This window comes from Dendrobates tinctorius, unplaced genomic scaffold (assembly GCF_039654945.1).
Source record: "Dendrobates tinctorius isolate UK_male_01 unplaced genomic scaffold, ASM3965494v1 ptg000230l, whole genome shotgun sequence".
Taxonomy (NCBI): Eukaryota; Metazoa; Chordata; class Amphibia; order Anura; family Dendrobatidae; genus Dendrobates; species Dendrobates tinctorius.
In genome coordinates this window covers 13,073,412-13,089,803 of record NW_027361897.1, presented here as the reverse complement: position 1 = coordinate 13,089,803, position 16,392 = coordinate 13,073,412, and the positions used below count along the sequence as shown (strand labels likewise).

At 43.5% G+C, this 16,392-nt stretch overlaps 1 protein-coding gene across 2 annotated transcripts; it reads left to right on the top strand.

The window, feature by feature from the left end:
- The first annotated feature begins 10,673 nt into the window (after positions 1-10,673).
- Positions 10,674-14,119, top strand: CYP26A1 (cytochrome P450 family 26 subfamily A member 1). 2 transcript variants are annotated; one of them, XM_073555849.1, is made up of 7 exons: positions 10,674-10,903; positions 11,073-11,297; positions 11,829-12,113; positions 12,247-12,393; positions 12,486-12,620; positions 12,758-12,916; positions 13,513-14,119. In XM_073555849.1, exons 1-7 carry the CDS (start codon positions 10,715-10,717, stop codon positions 13,855-13,857), a joined length of 1,485 nt encoding a protein of 494 aa, XP_073411950.1. In that variant the 5' UTR covers positions 10,674-10,714; the 3' UTR covers positions 13,858-14,119. The 2 variants fall into 2 exon arrangements, with proteins under 2 accessions (XP_073411950.1, XP_073411951.1); XM_073555850.1 differs by having other exon boundaries at positions 12,758-12,926; positions 13,513-13,777.
- The last annotated feature ends 2,273 nt before the right edge of the window (positions 14,120-16,392 follow it).

Sequence of the window (16,392 nt, the reverse complement as noted above, 5' to 3'; positions counted from 1 at the left end):
GAGATCAACTGATCAGAGACAACAATGGAATTCAGCCAGTCCCAACCAGGACTGGCTGAATACAAACACTAAGGAAACCAGACAAAATCTCATGGAATAATAGCAGGGCAAAAACTTAGTTTTTATTAGACAGGAACTAAGCTGGATGCAAGAGCTCAGAGCAGAAAGGATCACCAGCAGCCCTGCAGGGCGTCGGCTGCCTTATATCCACTCAGAAATTCCAGATGTCCAATCACACTCCGCCTGTTCAGATGACAGGTTCTTCCCATCCCAATCAATTTCACTACCTCTCTTCACCAGCAGAGGGAGTTCATCAGACATCAAAGGTGAAGGGGAGAATGAACTCTCAACATCTCCCACTATATCAGCACTCTGAAATATTCTGAGACAGAGCAAAAAGAGACCGAACTAGTAAGGGACAAAAAGCCAATTGGCAAAATACTGATAAATAAGAGTGGAAATTCAGCTCAGCCCCCAGACGGGGCTGGCTGAACACACAAAAAACTGAATAGACCAACAAAATCAAGTGTGAACATTAGCAGAAAAACTTAGCTTTAGATGACTGGAACAGAGCTGAAAACCAAGAGCTTACAAGCCAGAAGGAATCACCAGCAACTGAATAGGGCGTCGGCTGTCTTAAATCCAATCTGAGAATCCTGAGATCCAATCGTCATCCTCATTCTCAGGTGGCAGATCTCCACCGATCAAACCAGCCGCACCACCTCCCGTCACCACCAGAGGGAGTCCAGAAGGGGAACTCACAACTGGTGAACCATAGAATGAACTCACAACAGTGTGGCCTCCACGTGCCTGTTTGACCTCCCTACAGTAAAACACCTGGGCATGCTCCTGATGAGGCAGCGGATGGTCTCCTGAGGGATCTCCTCCCAGACCTGGACTAAAGCATCCGCCAGCTCCTGGACAGTCTGTGGTGCAATGTGACGTTGGTGGATGGAGCGAGATATGATGTCCCAGATGTGCTCAATCGGATTCAGGTCTGGGGAACGGGCAGGTCAATCCATAGCTTCAATGCCTTCATATTGCAGGAACTGCTGACACACTCCAGCCACATGAGGTCTGGAATTGTCCTGCATTAGGAGGAACCCAGGGCCAACCGCACCAGCATACGATCTCACAAGGGGTCTGAGGATCTCACATCTCGGTACCTAATGGCAGTCAGGCTACCTCTGGCGAGCACAAGGAGGGCTGTGCGGCCCTCCAAAGAAATGCCACCACACACCATTACTGACCCACTGCCAAACCGGTCATGCTGAAGGATGTTGCAGGCACCAGATCGCTCTCCACGGCGTCTCCAGACTCTGTCACGTCTGTCACATGTGCTCAGAGTGAACCTGCTTTCATCTTTGAAGAGCACAGGGCGCCAGTGGCGAATTTGCCAATTGTTCTGTGGCAAATGTCAAGCGTCCTGCACGGTGTTGGGCTGTGCACACAACCCCCATCGATGGACGCCCGCCTAGGAAAATCTCATTGGATGTGCCAGCATCTTAAAAATGTTACATGTACATACCCTAAGGCTGTGTGCACACGCTGCGGATTTTGCTGCGGTTCCGCAGCGGTTTTGGCCGCTGCGGACCCGCAGCAGTTTTTGCTACGGTGTACAGTACCATGATTCCCTATGGGAATCAAAAACCGCAATGCAGACGGTGCGGAATTTTCCGCGCGGATTATCTGCGGTTTTCAATCCGCAGAAAGAATTGACATGTCAATTCTTTCTGCCGATTCTGCTGCGGTTTGCCATCTCCTCCATTGAGGAGATGAAAAACCGCAGGGCAAAACCGCAGAGCAATCCGCAGGTAAAACCGCAGGTATTTTGACCTGCGGTTTCACCTGCGGATTTTACAAAATCCGCGCTGATGAATCCGCACCTAATCCGCAGAGTGTGCACACAGCCTTAGGCTGAGTGCCTATGGCTTCTTTTAGACGGCAATGCAGCCGCCGAGTTTTCCACAGCTGAAGCCGACAAGGAAAACGTCAAACCCTGAAGCGAATAAAAGAGGTGATATAAAACAGAACATTTGCACAGCAATGTCATTCTGGGTGGAATTTGCCTGAAAAAGACACCGTGTGCACAAGGCCCAAGATAGGAATTTGCTTTTGGTCTTGTTTTCGCTGATGATGTATAAAAACGGATGCAATACAGAATGCGTATGGATGAGGATACAGTTGAAAAATCATCTTTTTTCTGGATGAAAATTGGACTATTCATGTGAACTGAGACTTAAGGGGGTTTTACACATAGCAATATCGCTAACAATATCGCTAAAGCATCACCGATTTGGTGACGCAGCAATGATATCGCTATGTGTGATACTTACCTCCGACCGGCTCCCCCGCTGTCCATCGCTGGTCGCGCGAGATCGCGCAGCTCCATTTCTCGTCGGGCGCTTCCTGCTGGCGCCGACAAGCGACGCGTGGACGCGGACGGGAGGACGTCAGGATCGCCGCGTCTGAAAGGTAAGTAACGACCGCTGTATCGCTGCTGCATCGCTGTGAGATCTGCCTGTGTGGCAGCTCACTAGCGACCATTTAGCAATGCACCAGCGATCCTGACCGGGTCATATCGTGGTTGGGATCGCTGGTGCATCGCAAATGTAAAGGGGCCTTAAAGGCCTTTAATGTGAATACTGAATTGAGTCTGGGTTACAACCTCCTACAAACCGCCTTTAAGTGAATAAACTTGCCTTATCTACTGTGTAAATATTGAATGTGGTTTTGCAGTGTGAATCCACATCACAGGACATCGCATGTGATAAGTTGCCATTGAGCCACAGACTAAACACAGTGATTAAATTATTAGATACCAACAACTGATGGCATGGAGGTTTAGTTGGCTTTTTTAGTGGATTTCCTCTAAAAATCCTCCTAAAAAAACATTTAAAAATACTTAAAAAAACATCCTGTCCTATGGGAAATCCTCTTCACTGCTGTAAGTTTTTTACCTTTATTTTCCGAGGATCTTTTGAAAAATTCCTGCCATAAAAAAAGTATATATTTGTCATGAACAGTCAGACCTGGTGCAAAATCTGTACTAGGACCCCAAACCATTCTGTCATTTAGGCCAGGTTCACATGTTCAGTATTTGGTCAGTATTTTACATCAGTATTTGTAAACCAAAATCAGGAGTGGAACAATCAGAGGAAAAGTATAATAGAATCATTTTTTTACAGATTTTCTTGATCTTTCAAGTCCTGGATTGCAACCTCTATTCATATCGTATGAATAAATACCTTCTATACATGATGAATGGATGTACAGTGGTGAACGGATCTGTAACCTTTTTTTTTTTTAACACTTTCACCAAACCACAGTGTTTGAGCATAAGTTGAGATGTAATTTGTGCGTGTCTGGTTCACGACTCCCAAGACCACCCCATATTACCCACTCAACACTGCTTTTAAGAGGCTACAAAGTATCAAACCATTTTCAAACCGTTTTTATTGCACTTTAATTGCGTGGGCACCACGGTGGCTCAGTGGATAAGCATTGCAGCGCATCCCACCAAGGACAACATCTGCAAGGATTTTGTATGTTCTCCCCGAGTTTGCGTGGGTTACCACTGGGTACTCCGGTTTCTTCCCACATTCCACATACTGATAGGGAATTTAGATTGTGAGCCCCATAGGGGACAGTGATGATAATGTGTTCAAACTGTAAAGTGCTGCAAAATATGGCACCAAGCTATGGCACCATGAGAAGTCACTCAGTCTATGCCACCATGAGAAGTCACTCAGGTTATGACACCATAAGAAGCCACTCAGTGTATGGCACCATAAGAAGTCACACAGGGCATGGCACCGTGAGAAGTCACTCAGGCTATGGCACCGTGAGAAGTCACTCAGGCTATGGCACCGTGACCATGGCACAATGAGAAGACACTTCGTCTATGATATCATGAGAAGTTACTCAGTCCATTAGTAGGCTACATACTTTCTATACTTGATAGCGTGAAAGACTCCAGAGGCGCAAACTAAAAAGACGCTGGAGAACCAAAGAAGAGAACTAGAAAACTTGTCGTTTTTGAGTATATCAACGAAAGTTGTGTGTGTACATAACCTAAGGGTTTCTTCACAAAGCAGAAAACACTACAGAAAAGCGCAGGTGATGTTTCTTCTGAAGCATCTTATTTAACGTCTTCTGTCTTGTTTTTGTCGTCGGCTTTCTTTTCCAAGGAAAAGCCTCGAATAATGGCCAATAAATAATAATAATAATAATTTTATTTCTATAGTGTCGACATATTCCGCAGCACTTTACATTTCAGAGGGGACTTGTACAGACAATAGACATTACAGCATAACAATAATCACATAGGTCATAACAGATACCAAGAGGAATGAGGGCCCTGCTCGCAAGCTTATAATCTAGGAGGAAAAAACGTAGACACGAAAGGTGGGTGGTAACAATTGCCCTGATTGTGTCTGTACTGTTACACACTTAACATTATGGCTGGTCCAAACAGAGGGCTAATAGATGCATAAAGCATGTGGGAACATGATGCGGGAACCTGGTTATGGTCAAACTTTTGGCTGTGCCACACAGGGATAGTTAGCTTAATGCGTTGAGGCGGTAGGCCAGTCTGAATAAATGCGTTTTCAGGGCACCCTTAAAATTGTAGGGATTGGGGACTAATTGTATTGACCTGGGAAGTGCATTCCAAAGAATTGGCGCAGCACGTGTATAGTCTTGGAGACAGGAGTGGGAGGTTCTGATTATTGAGGATGCTAACCTCAAGTCATCAGCAGAATGGTGGGCGCGGGTAGGGTGGTAGACTGAGACGAGGGAGGAGATGTAGGGTGGTGCTGAGCCATGGAGAGCTTTGTGGGCGAGGGTAATAAGTTTGTACTGGATTCTGGAGTGGATGTGTAACGATTGGCGAGGAATATGATCCTGGCTGCAGCATTCAAGACAGATTGGAGGGGGGAGAAAACTTACCAAACGGTAAGAGGGAGACTGATTAGAAGAGAGTTACAATAGTCCAGACGAGAATGAATAAGAGAAACGGTAAGAGTTATTGTGGAGTCAAAAGTAAGAAAAGGTCGAATTCTATAAATGTTTTTGAGGTGCAAATAACAAGAGTGAGCCAGTGATCGGATGTGGGGGGCAAAGGAAAGCTCAGAGTCAAGTATGACCCCAAGACAGCGGGCATGTTGCTGGGGAGTAATAGTGGAACCACACACGGAAATGGCAATGTCGGGTATAGGTACATTAGTAGCGGGAGGAAACACAAGGAGTTCAGTCTTTGACAGGTTCAGTTTCAGATATAGTGAGGACATGATGTTAGACACAGCGTTTAGACAATCGCTGGTGTTTTCTACAAAGGCAGGCGTGATGTCAGGAGAAGCGTATAATTGGGTGTCATCAGCATAGAGATGGTACTGGAAACCAAATCTACTGATTGTGTGACCAATAGAGGCAGTGTACAAAGAGAAGAGGAGGGGGCCTAGGACTGATCCTTGAGGAACCCCAACAGTAAGAGGAAGATGAGAGGAGGAGGAACCGGCAAAAGATACAGTAAAGGAGCGGTAAGAGAGATAGGAGGAAAACCAGGAGAGAACGGTGTCCTTGATGCCGATGGAGCGGAGCATATTGAGGAGGAGCTGATGATTCACAGTGTCAAATACTGCAGAGAGATCCAAGAGAATTAGCATGGAGTAGTGACCATTAGATTTAGCTGTTAGTAGATCATTAGAGACTTTAGTGAGGGAAGTTTCAGTAGAGTGTAAAGAGCGGAAACCGGATTGGAGAGTGTCAAGAAGAGAGCTATCAGAGAGATAGTGGATCAGATGGGAGTGGACCAGGCGTTCCAGGAGTTTTGAGATGAAGGGAAGATTAGAGAGAGGTCTATAGTTAGCGGCACAGTTTTGGTCGAGGGATGGTTTTTTAAGTAGTGGATGTATGATGGCATGCTTAAATGAGGAGGGAAAGCTACCAGAAGAGAGAGAGGTTAAATATTTTAGTTAGGTGAATGGTGACAGCAGGGGAAATGGACTGGAGGAGATGTGACGGAAATGGGTCACTGGTACAAGTGGTTGGGTGAGAAGATGCAAGGAGCCTGCTTACGTCTTTTTCTGTGATTGGTTCAAACTCAGTGAGTGAGCTAGATGCAGTGGGGGGGAGGGAGAACAGTGCATGTTATGAGGTGATTGGGAGATATTTTCCTGTCGGATATGGTCAATTTTTTCTTTGAAGTAAGTGGCCAGATCGTCAGCTCGAAGCTCTGTGGTTGGGGCCTGCACTCTTGGGTTGAGCAGGGAATAAAAAGTTTCAAAGAGACGTTTAGGGTTATTGGACAGTGAGGTGATGAGGTTGTTGAAATAGGTTTGTTTGGAGAGGTGAAGGGCAGTGTTGTATGTTCTAAGCATAAACTTATAATGGATGAAATCTTCGTGTAGATTGGATTTTCTCCACAGACGTTCGGCGCACCTGGAGCACCGCTGCAGGAAATGTGTTTGCAGGGTGTGCCAGGGTTGTTGCCATCTGTGTTGTGTTGTTCTATGTATAGGAGGTGCAAATTCATCCATGGCCCTTTGAAGTGTTTCATTGTAAATGCTTCAGTGCAGAATCAGGACATGAGAGGGAGGAGATAAGGGCCAATGAAGACTGCAAGTTCTTCATAAGTTTCTGGGTGTTAATGGCCTGTATGGTTCTATAGGTATGGACAGTGGGGGTGACCTGAGTGGTCTGGCAGTTCTTGATAGAGAATGAAAGAAGGTTGGAAGGTTGTGGTCAGAGAGCGGGAAAGGGGAGTTTGCAAAATCATCCACTGCACAAAGCCGAGAGAAGACTGAGGGAGTTTCCGTCTTCATGCGTTGGAGAATTAGTAAGCTGCGAAAGGCCAAACGAGAAGGTTAGAGATAAAAGGTGAGTAGCAGATGGGGAGAGGGGAAGAGCAATGGGGATGTTGAAATTGCCCATGATGAGGGTATGGATGTCACAGTAGAGAAAATGTGGAAGCCAAGTGGCAAAATGATCCAGGAACTGATGGGAGGGACCGGGAGGACGATACACCACCGCCACTCGCATGGAGAAGAGGGTGTAGAGTCTGACAGCATGGACCTCAAAAGAAGGAAAGACAAGTGAGGGTACTTGAGGGATAACCTGAAAGGTACATTTTGGTGATAGGAGCAGATCAACGCCTCCACCGGCTCTTTTGTCTGATCTTGGGGTATGAGCAAAGTGTAGTCCCCCATATGAAAGAGCAGCAGCAGCGGTAGTGTCTGACTGCTGGATCCAGGTTTCAGTAAGAGCTAGAAGGTTAAGAGAATTTGAAAGGAAGAAGTCATGGATGAAGGAGAGTTTATTACACACCAAGCGAGAATTCCAAAGGGCACAATTAAGAGAGACAGAAGGCATGAAGGGAATAATAATAAGATTAGAGGAGTTTCTGAGTGTAGCAGTTGGGGGGTTTGACTTTCTATAACATAAGGGACCAGGGTTGGGAGCAATGTCTCCTGCAACTAGGAGAAGGAGGATAGAAAGAGTGAGCAGATGGTTAAGTGATTTGTGAGAGCTTCTCTGATGTTGAATGGTAGGACTGAATGGATCTGTGCTGTCTAGCAATGTGAAAAGAGCGTGAGTGCTATACATAGGAGAGGAAAGGAGTGAGGGGCCGATATGGATGGAGTGTAAACAGTTAATGCAAGGGCGGTGGATGTGTGTGAATGCATCAGTCAGGATATAAATTATACAAATGCATATGGTATATATTTGTTGTAATCCAAATGTACAGGGAGTAGATGTATATAAAGGTCTTACCTGTCAACAGCCCTCCTGTCTAACTGCCATGTTATAACTGCCTCATACTTTGATCAAATGTTCTTCGATTAAATGTGCATAAGGCTGTGTGCCCACGTTGCTTTTTTTAGCGTTTTTGAAGCGTTTGTGCCGGATAAGACGCTTCAGAAATGCTTAAAATAAGCTTCCCATTCAATGTAATGCATTTTGGCCTTTTTGTGCCAATGCATGCGTTTTTTTCCGCTCAGAAAACGCTTAGCAGCTAAAAACGCAGCATGCTCATTATCTTCCTCATAGGTCCGCATTTTAGCTGTTTCCAATGTTTCCAGAAAACACGCGGAAAAAACGCATCAAAAATGCGCATTTTTTGTGCAAAAATCGCGCTAAAAACGCGCAGAAGTAAAACTTTTTCTGGGAAGGAGTCCGGTTTTTTGAGCGTTTTAAAACGCTAACGTGGGCACATAGGCTAAATGTCCCCTGCATAAATGCAATTCACTTCTTATATCTGCATCACAGCTTTTGAAGAGTTAAAATAAGAGAAAAAATAAAGACAGAACACGTGCACAACAAGTTATTTTGAAGTTGCTGTGCATATGTTCATTCTTTCTAACGTTTATCGAGTGCTTTCGGAAAAGTCGTCGTATGTACATACGCAAACACTTTAATGACAAATGCTGTTTTACTTTTTTTAAATGGTTACAAAGTACATCCCATTTGTTTGTTTTTTTATTTCTTAAAACCATGACACACAAATTAGTCCCATTCTGCTTGGAACCCACTATTCATGCTCCAAATCTGCTACTGAAACTTGTGGTTCTGTCTTGGATTTCTGCTCCGCATTCAAGAGCAAATGCTTTTCCGACATGTATTTGCTCAGTGTGAACAAACCCATAGTACTTTATTTATATTTCATATTCCATTTTAATCCACTCTTGACGTTGGTTTGAAAAACTGTCAGTGATTTTTCTGGTACACAAAAAAGGGTCTGCATTTCATCAGTGTTTTTGATCCGATTTTTGTCAGTGTTTCTGATTTAAGCAGATTTATCAGTGATTTTTGCAAAAGAAATAAATAATTTTCAAAGCTTTTCCTATCCTTAAGGCTGAGTGCAGACGTACTTTTTGGCCCTGCGGATTTTTCCGTGCAGAATGGAAGAAATCCGCAGGTCAAATGACCTGCATCTTTCCTGCGGATTTCTTCCATTTTTCATGCGGTTTTCCATCGCGGTTTTCCCCCTGCGGATTTGGTGACAGGGGAGATGGAAAACCGCACAAAAGAAGTAACATGCTGCGGATTTTGTACCGCGGGAAAACCGCGCGGAAAAATCCGCAACATCTGCACAGCGTTTTTTTTTTTACATTGATTTTAAGGCTACTGTACATCACAATGCAGAAATGCAACGTTTCTGCATGGTAAAATCCGCTGCGGAACCGCTGCAAATCTGCATCGTGTGTACACAGCCTTACAATGTTAAAACCGGACAGTATTTGTAAACAAAAACTTTTATACTTTTCCTCTGATTGTTCCACTCCTGGTCTTGGCTTACAAATACTGATGTAAAATACTGAACATGTGAACTTGGCCTTAGTCAGACGAATGGATCTGATTTTATTGTTCGAAAACTTCTGCCAGAAATCTGTCGTGTGTGAACCTACCCTAAGGGTGTGTGCACACGTTGCGGATTCTGCTGCGGATTTTTCCACGCAGATTTGCCTAAATCCGCAGGTCAAATAACCTGCGTTTTACCTGTGGATTTAGTGCGGATTAGCCTGAGGTTTTCCCCTGGGTTTTGACACCTGGTAATGAAGCAGGTGTCAAACCGCTGCAGATTCCAAACAAAGAAGTGACATGCTGCGGATTTAAAACCGCGGAAAATTCCGCAGCATGTGCGCTGCATTTTTCATTTTCCATTAACTATAAAAGGTACTGTACAAAGCAAGAGAAACTGCTGCGGATCCGCAGGGCCAAATGCGCTGTGGATCCGCAGAAGAATCCGCAGCGTGTGCACACACCCTTATGCTTTACCGTGTAGAGATGCTTTGTGGCAGAGCACCAAGCCCCACTTTGCTTCCTGAACACACGGGATGGGATTCAGCAGTGGTCAGACAATGCAATATTTATTTCTTTTTATCCAACCAATAAGAGGTTTAGGATCCCTATGATGATAAACCAGCTATAGTATTAGACTCTGGCCTTACTGAACCAGCAGAAGGTGTCCTTATTACATGAGGTGCATTTAGAAGTAGCTGAATGAAATCGACCAACCATCCCAATAATCATTTTGTGAAAAAAAAAGAATAAATGACCCGATGATAGATTACAAAATGGTTCTCGGAATTGATTGTCAGAGCGCTCGCCAATGCATTATGGAAGGTCGTTGTCCTGCTCATCAGGTGTGCGTGGAGGTCCTAATAAATAATACGGCAAATTAGTGATCACTTATTCACAATCGCTTTACGTAAACAAGCCTTGAGCAAGACATTTTCATGCATTGATCCGATGAGGAATAGATGGCTCTAATGTATAACCTCAGCCTAGCTAGTGACCAGTGCTGCAGTCTTTGCCCTGTGCCTGGATGTCCTCCTCTACTGCCTCAGTGCAGGATGCATTAAGTAAATAGCACACACCCTTCTATTAAATGGACCATTGACTTGCATGGCTATAAGGGACTGGACATTGTGTTGGGCAAATTAACACCTTTTCAAAGCAAAAGCTGCTGATTGTGTGAAGCTCTGGAGGTGGGAAACGAATCCAAATGGTTAAAAGATTTTGGGCAGCCTTGTCCCTGGGGGAGGAGTCCTGCACTGATGCTACAATCTGCAATTAAAGATGAACTTTGTGTGAACTAATTTATCTGAGCAAGGTAAGGGAAAAAAAAAGGGGGCAGACCTGGAGCTGCTATATAAGGGCGACACTGGGGGCTGAGAGCAGTATGTAGGGGAGCCTAGCACTGATCACTGTCATGGAGCTGTACACCCTGGTCACCAGTGCCCTGTGCACTTTGGTGCTGCCAGTCCTGCTGCTTCTCACTGCAGTCAAGTTGTGGGGACTGTACTGTTACAGCTGCAGAGACTCTACCTGCGAGAGCCCTCTGCCACCTGGCACTATGGGGTTGCCTTTTTTTGGAGAAACTTTGCAGATGGTGCTACAGGTAAGTGCATTCTGGAGAGGGTGCTGCATGCCCTGCACCTGCACTGGGGACTGGCTGACATGTGCTCAGGTGCAGATGCAGAAGGCTTTAGTGCTTGATAGTTAACCCTTTTGAACAAGTGCTTGAACTTGTGTTTTTTTTTTTTTTTTTTTGTTTTGTTTTCTTCCAGAGACGTAAATTCCTCCAACTCAAGAGCAGAAAGTATGGGCACATCTATAAAACGCATCTGTTTGGAAGCCCGACCGTGCGCATCATGGGAGCAGAGAATGTGCGACAGATCCTCCTTGGGGAGCACAAGCTGGTGTCTGTGCACTGGCCAGCCTCTGTCCGGACCATCCTGGGCTCTGAATGTCTGTCCAACCTGCACGACAGCCAGCACAAGCACATGAAGAAGGTGAGTGCGCAGGGTGTGGAGTGATCCCCGTGCGTAAAGGCGCAGGAGAGCGCGGACCCGGGCTGCGTTCTATTTATGGGCGTTCTATTTATTTATCTTCTGTTCTTATTTCCTGCATGGCACTGAATATATGGGGAAGCAGCGCCATCACTTGTCCGCTTTGTGATATTTGTAAATACTTGTTGCCTCTGGGTTCAACATGTTAATTGTGATAGTTTTGTTTTTGTTTTTTCCTTTGGGGATGTAACTGACCTATTAATGAAGTGTCAGTGCTGCTCTCTGGGTGGTTCTGATTAATCCATTTACTGCATTAGGCTTGACAGGGAGGGGGCACTAATCCCTTATACAGTGTGAAGCTTCCAGGGGGAGTAACTTTTTTTTTTTTTTTTTTTTTTTTCTCTTCCAACAAGGATTACTTAAATATGCAGCAACCTTTTAACCTCCTTATTAAAGAAACTTAATTAACCAGTTGTAATGTCCTATGAACTTCTGGAGAGAAGGCATGGTAGTAATTGAAGTCTCCTGTCTTAGGTCATCATGCAAGCTTTCTCCAAGGAAGCTCTGGAGAGCTACGTCCCAGTCATGGAGGAAGAGATGCGCAATGCCATTCACTTGTGGCTGCAAAGTGAGTCCTGTGTGCTAGTGTACCCGGCCGTCAAGCGCCTCATGTTTCGCATCGCCATGAGACTTCTCTTAGGCTTTGAACCTACACAAATGGACCCGGCACATGAGCAACCGCTGGTGGAAGCCTTTGAGGAAATGACCCGGAATCTCTTCTCCCTTCCTATTGATGTCCCATTTAGTGGCCTTTACAAGGTGAGCATTCCAGTTTCATTATCTACATTTTTACAAGGGATCTATAGTTTTCTTAATGTCTTGTGTGAAACTCCAGTATAGAACTTTGTCCCAAATTTTAGTGTAATTTTATTTCTCTGCCTTGTTGTTATAGGGTCTGCGGGCAAGAAATATAATTCATGCTAAAATTGATGAAAACATCAAGGAAAAGTTGCAGAAAGAACCGGAGGGCTCTTGTCAAGATGCCTTACAGCTGCTGATTGACCATAGCCGAAGGAATGGAGAACCAATTAACTTGCAGGTGAGTTCCCTACAAATTGCGTTTGTATGTTTTTTTTGTTTTGTTTTTTTTTTTTTAAGGGGCGCCCTATTAAACCGTTGTCGTTTGTCTAGGCATTGAAAGAATCTGCAACAGAGTTGCTGTTTGGTGGCCACGGGACCACAGCTAGTGCCGCCACATCTCTCATAACGTTTCTTGCCCTTCACAAGGATGTTGTGCAGAAAGTCCGTGAAGAGCTCGATTCTAAGGTAAGATATTTTTATTTATTTTTTTTTTTTTTTTTGAGACCTTGTTCTAAAGTTGATTGTCGTAAGATACCCATTGTCCCTATGGGTGGGCATGACTATACGATTACTGAATTTGGCTTTCATTTTTTTTATTTTAGGGCCTCTTATCAGTTTCTCCTGAAGAAGAAAAGAAACCTTTAACCCTTGATGTATTACATCAGCTTACATACACTGGCTGCGTCTTGAAGGAGACCCTAAGGCTCAGCCCACCAATTCCTGGAGGCTTTCGAGTTGCTGTGAAGACTTTTGTCTTAAATGTAAGTCTATGTACGTATGACTTGAGTTTAAACAAATGTTTTTCTCTAGGCGTGTAGAGATCCGTTGTGGTCCCTTCTAAAACGTAGACCTGCTTTTGGACAGGTTTTACCTTCTCAGTTCTTCTGTCCAAGCTTCTTAACTAAACATTAATGTCAAATTGAGTAACTCCGCTAGGAAGTAAGAAATGTTGTATGCAAACTTTTTATGACTGCCGAGCACTTTGTATCGCCCGCCCCGCATACTTGTTCCTTTTGACAGATCTACAAAGGGAACCTGAATTTATTTGAGGTCTAGTATTTACTCCAGCTATTGTAGGAGGTGGCTGCCGGCTTTATTTTATTGTATGTTCTTGTGAATGTAGAGTGTATTTCTCTTTGATCTAACACTGGTAAGTTCACAAGGTCCTTTTTACAGCAGTAAAGTGAACATCAGGCAATTTCATGCTTGTCAATTGGATCATGGTGACCATAATTGCAGCCCTTTTTACTGTTTTATAGCATCCTGTAAGACTGGCCAGTGCTGGGTGTCACACCTATGGAGCGTTATTACCTGTATTACCTTGTTTTGGTATTTATGCTTTTTTTTTTTTTTTTAGGGCTATCAGATTCCAAAGGGCTGGAATGTGATCTACAGCATCGCTGACACTCACAATCTTGCCGAAATTTTCCCCAACAAGGAAGAGTTTAACCCTGATCGTTTCTTAACTCCGTTCCCTGGAGACTCTTCCCGATTCAGCTTCATACCCTTTGGAGGAGGTCCGAGGAGCTGCGTGGGCAAAGAGTTTGCCAAGATCCTCCTGAAGATTTTTATCATTGAACTGTGCCGAAGCTGCGATTGGGAACTCCTAAATGGGCCACCGACCATGAAGACTAGTCCCATCGTCTACCCAGTGGACAATCTTCCCACTCAATTCAAACCCTTTCAGGGTCAAGTCGTTTAAGGACACATCTATAGAGCGTCATACTGTATATAGATGCTTTTATAAAGTCACTTATTTTATATTTAATTTGTACAGTACCATAGTATTTATATTGTGGCCGCAAAAAAAACGGAGCACTCAGTGGGCACCTGCCCGCGATTTTATGTAGATACAACTTGTGTATTAAACCCTTTCACTTATGATTGACGATATTGTACCTTTGTAAATTTGTGTATATATGAATTCATAATGTGTTACAATAAAGCCTCAGTCTCCATGAAAAGTGGCTTCCCTTAATCTTCTACACACGATCTAGTATATCATCTATGGTTCCTTATAGATTCCCTGAATTTATTTTACTCTTATACAGCACCAATAAATCCACAGCGCTTTATCACTGCCATTGGGGCTCACAATCTAGATTCCTGATCGGTATGTATTTAGAGTGTAGGAGGAAATCTGAGAACCTAGACAAACTCCTTGGTGGGATTTGAACCCAAGACCCCAGCGCTACAATGCTAACCCCTGAGCCACCATGCTGCCCTGCATCAGTGGTTAGAGCTGGACCCTTCATGTTTAAGTACATTGAGTACGCCACTTATGATTTGGGGGGGGGGGTTGACTCGACAAGTAACCAGAATGCTATAGTATCAAACTACCAGATTTGTAACAAAAAATTGGCATATGTTCACACGAGTTGTATATAACCCTCCCCACTCCAAACTTTTTTTTTTTTTTAATCCATTACGTCCAAACTAAACGTGATCTCCATATTTACTCGTAATCCCCAAATCAATATGCCGAAATATATCCAGGGAGGAAAATGACTTATCTGCATCAAAACAGCCTAAGCCTGACATGACTGATAAAATGGCCTTGTCCTGACCTGCTGAACCTTTGTTAACCTTCTGAAGGCTTAGTGCTGTCACTCCTACTATCTCTATGAGCACATCTCGCAGTGAAGGCTAGACATTAACCTCAGTCACTAGTTAAACTTGCTCGTGCCACTTTTTTTTTTTTTTTTTTCTTTGCCCTTTTATGGTCCTGACTGTATCAATAGATCATTGTGTAGTGTTATCTAATTTTATATAGAATAAATTATTGTTTAACCTCTTGATCCCATGGTACAGTAACTATTTTTATGGGTACTAAGAAAAAATTAATTTACTAAATCAATAGTACTTTATTTTCATGTGTAACTTTAATATAGTTAGTGTGTGTATGTGTGTATATATATATATATATATATATAATTTTTTTTTTTTTTTTTTTTTTTTTTTTCCCTTCTGGATTGATCTTTAGAGGTGAGCACTCCCAAACTTTTATTCAGGGTTCGTACCGAACAGTTGGTGTCCATGGTAAGCTCTGAACTCATTTGTCTTAAGTAAATCTTAATGTAGGGAGGGAGAGCGCCAAAGTTTAGGTTCCCCATTGATTTCAATGGAGTTTAGGTTCTGGTACCTGAACCGAACTTTGGACTAAAGTTCGGTCAGGTACCGGAATCCAAACTCCCACAGGTCCACTCATCCCTAATTTTCAGATCTCAATTCACGGATAACTTTAACATTCATACAGATTTTCCTATTACCGAGAGAGATAACAGTTGGTGCTTTTATTAAATTCTAAGAGAGCACCTTGAGATTGATGCAGGCTCTGCTGCTAGTTCCATAGAACTTTATGAACACCAGCTGTCCTCTCCTATCTCTGTATTGGGAAATCGCAGAACATAGAGAGCGCCGAGTACCACTGTTGATTCATAGAGCCAATACCATCAGTTGATCAAAATACCGCAGGCATAAACCCTTTTTTCATTCAGGTGCACAACAAAGCAAGATGCATAATCCAAATGAAAAGAGGTGGCACTCACCGGAATGAAATCTAAACTTTATTAGTCCAAAAAAAGTTTAAAACATCTCAGGCAGGTGGGGGGCTAGAGAGTGCAAAGATGACGGCCGTTTCGCGCTGTGTTGCGCTTCTACGGGTCCGTATTGGGAAAGTCTGTAGTTACTGAAGACAGATTTTACCCATGGATTGAGAGAAATTATTGCCCTATTGTTTCCCTTTTCTAGATTTATTCAGGAGGAGAAAGAAGCAGATTTCTCTAAAATATATTAGTTGCTCATTTTCACCTGTACAGAAAAGACTAAGTATACAAAAAAAAGTTTATAGACTTTTTCCATAGGATCCACGTTGCAGTAGAATTACAGAATCATAAAACTGACTTTCCATTAGGACCCCTTTACATTTGAGTTTATTTTCGGCTTTTGTTAAATGCTTATTCTGAGAACGCTCCCAACTTATGTTATACATAAACCTGTGAGTGATACATGGTGGCATCTATCACTTATAGGATTTACAGTAACTACAAAAACATACTCTGCGTGTAAAGTATGGAATAGCGGTCTGCTCAGCTGCGATATCCCATAAACTAAAGGACGGAAACTTCGTAGTATACTGGCTGAACAGAGGTCTGTGGTAAATGGGGGTCTGTGGAATCATTTAATGATCATTCATGCATTAGTGATTTTTCTTGTACACTGAGTTTGATGAGTCAGT

Excerpts from the sequence above, each read along its gene's own strand:
- CYP26A1 (XM_073555849.1), top strand. The coding sequence starts at position 10,715 with ATGGAGCTGTACACCCTGGTCACCAGTGCCCTGTGCACTTTGGTGCTG. Across the intron at positions 11,298-11,828 it reads AGCACAAGCACATGAAGAAG|GTCATCATGCAAGCTTTCTC; the intron begins GTGAGTGCGCAG and ends CTCCTGTCTTAG. Across the intron at positions 12,114-12,246 it reads CATTTAGTGGCCTTTACAAG|GGTCTGCGGGCAAGAAATAT; the intron begins GTGAGCATTCCA and ends TTGTTGTTATAG.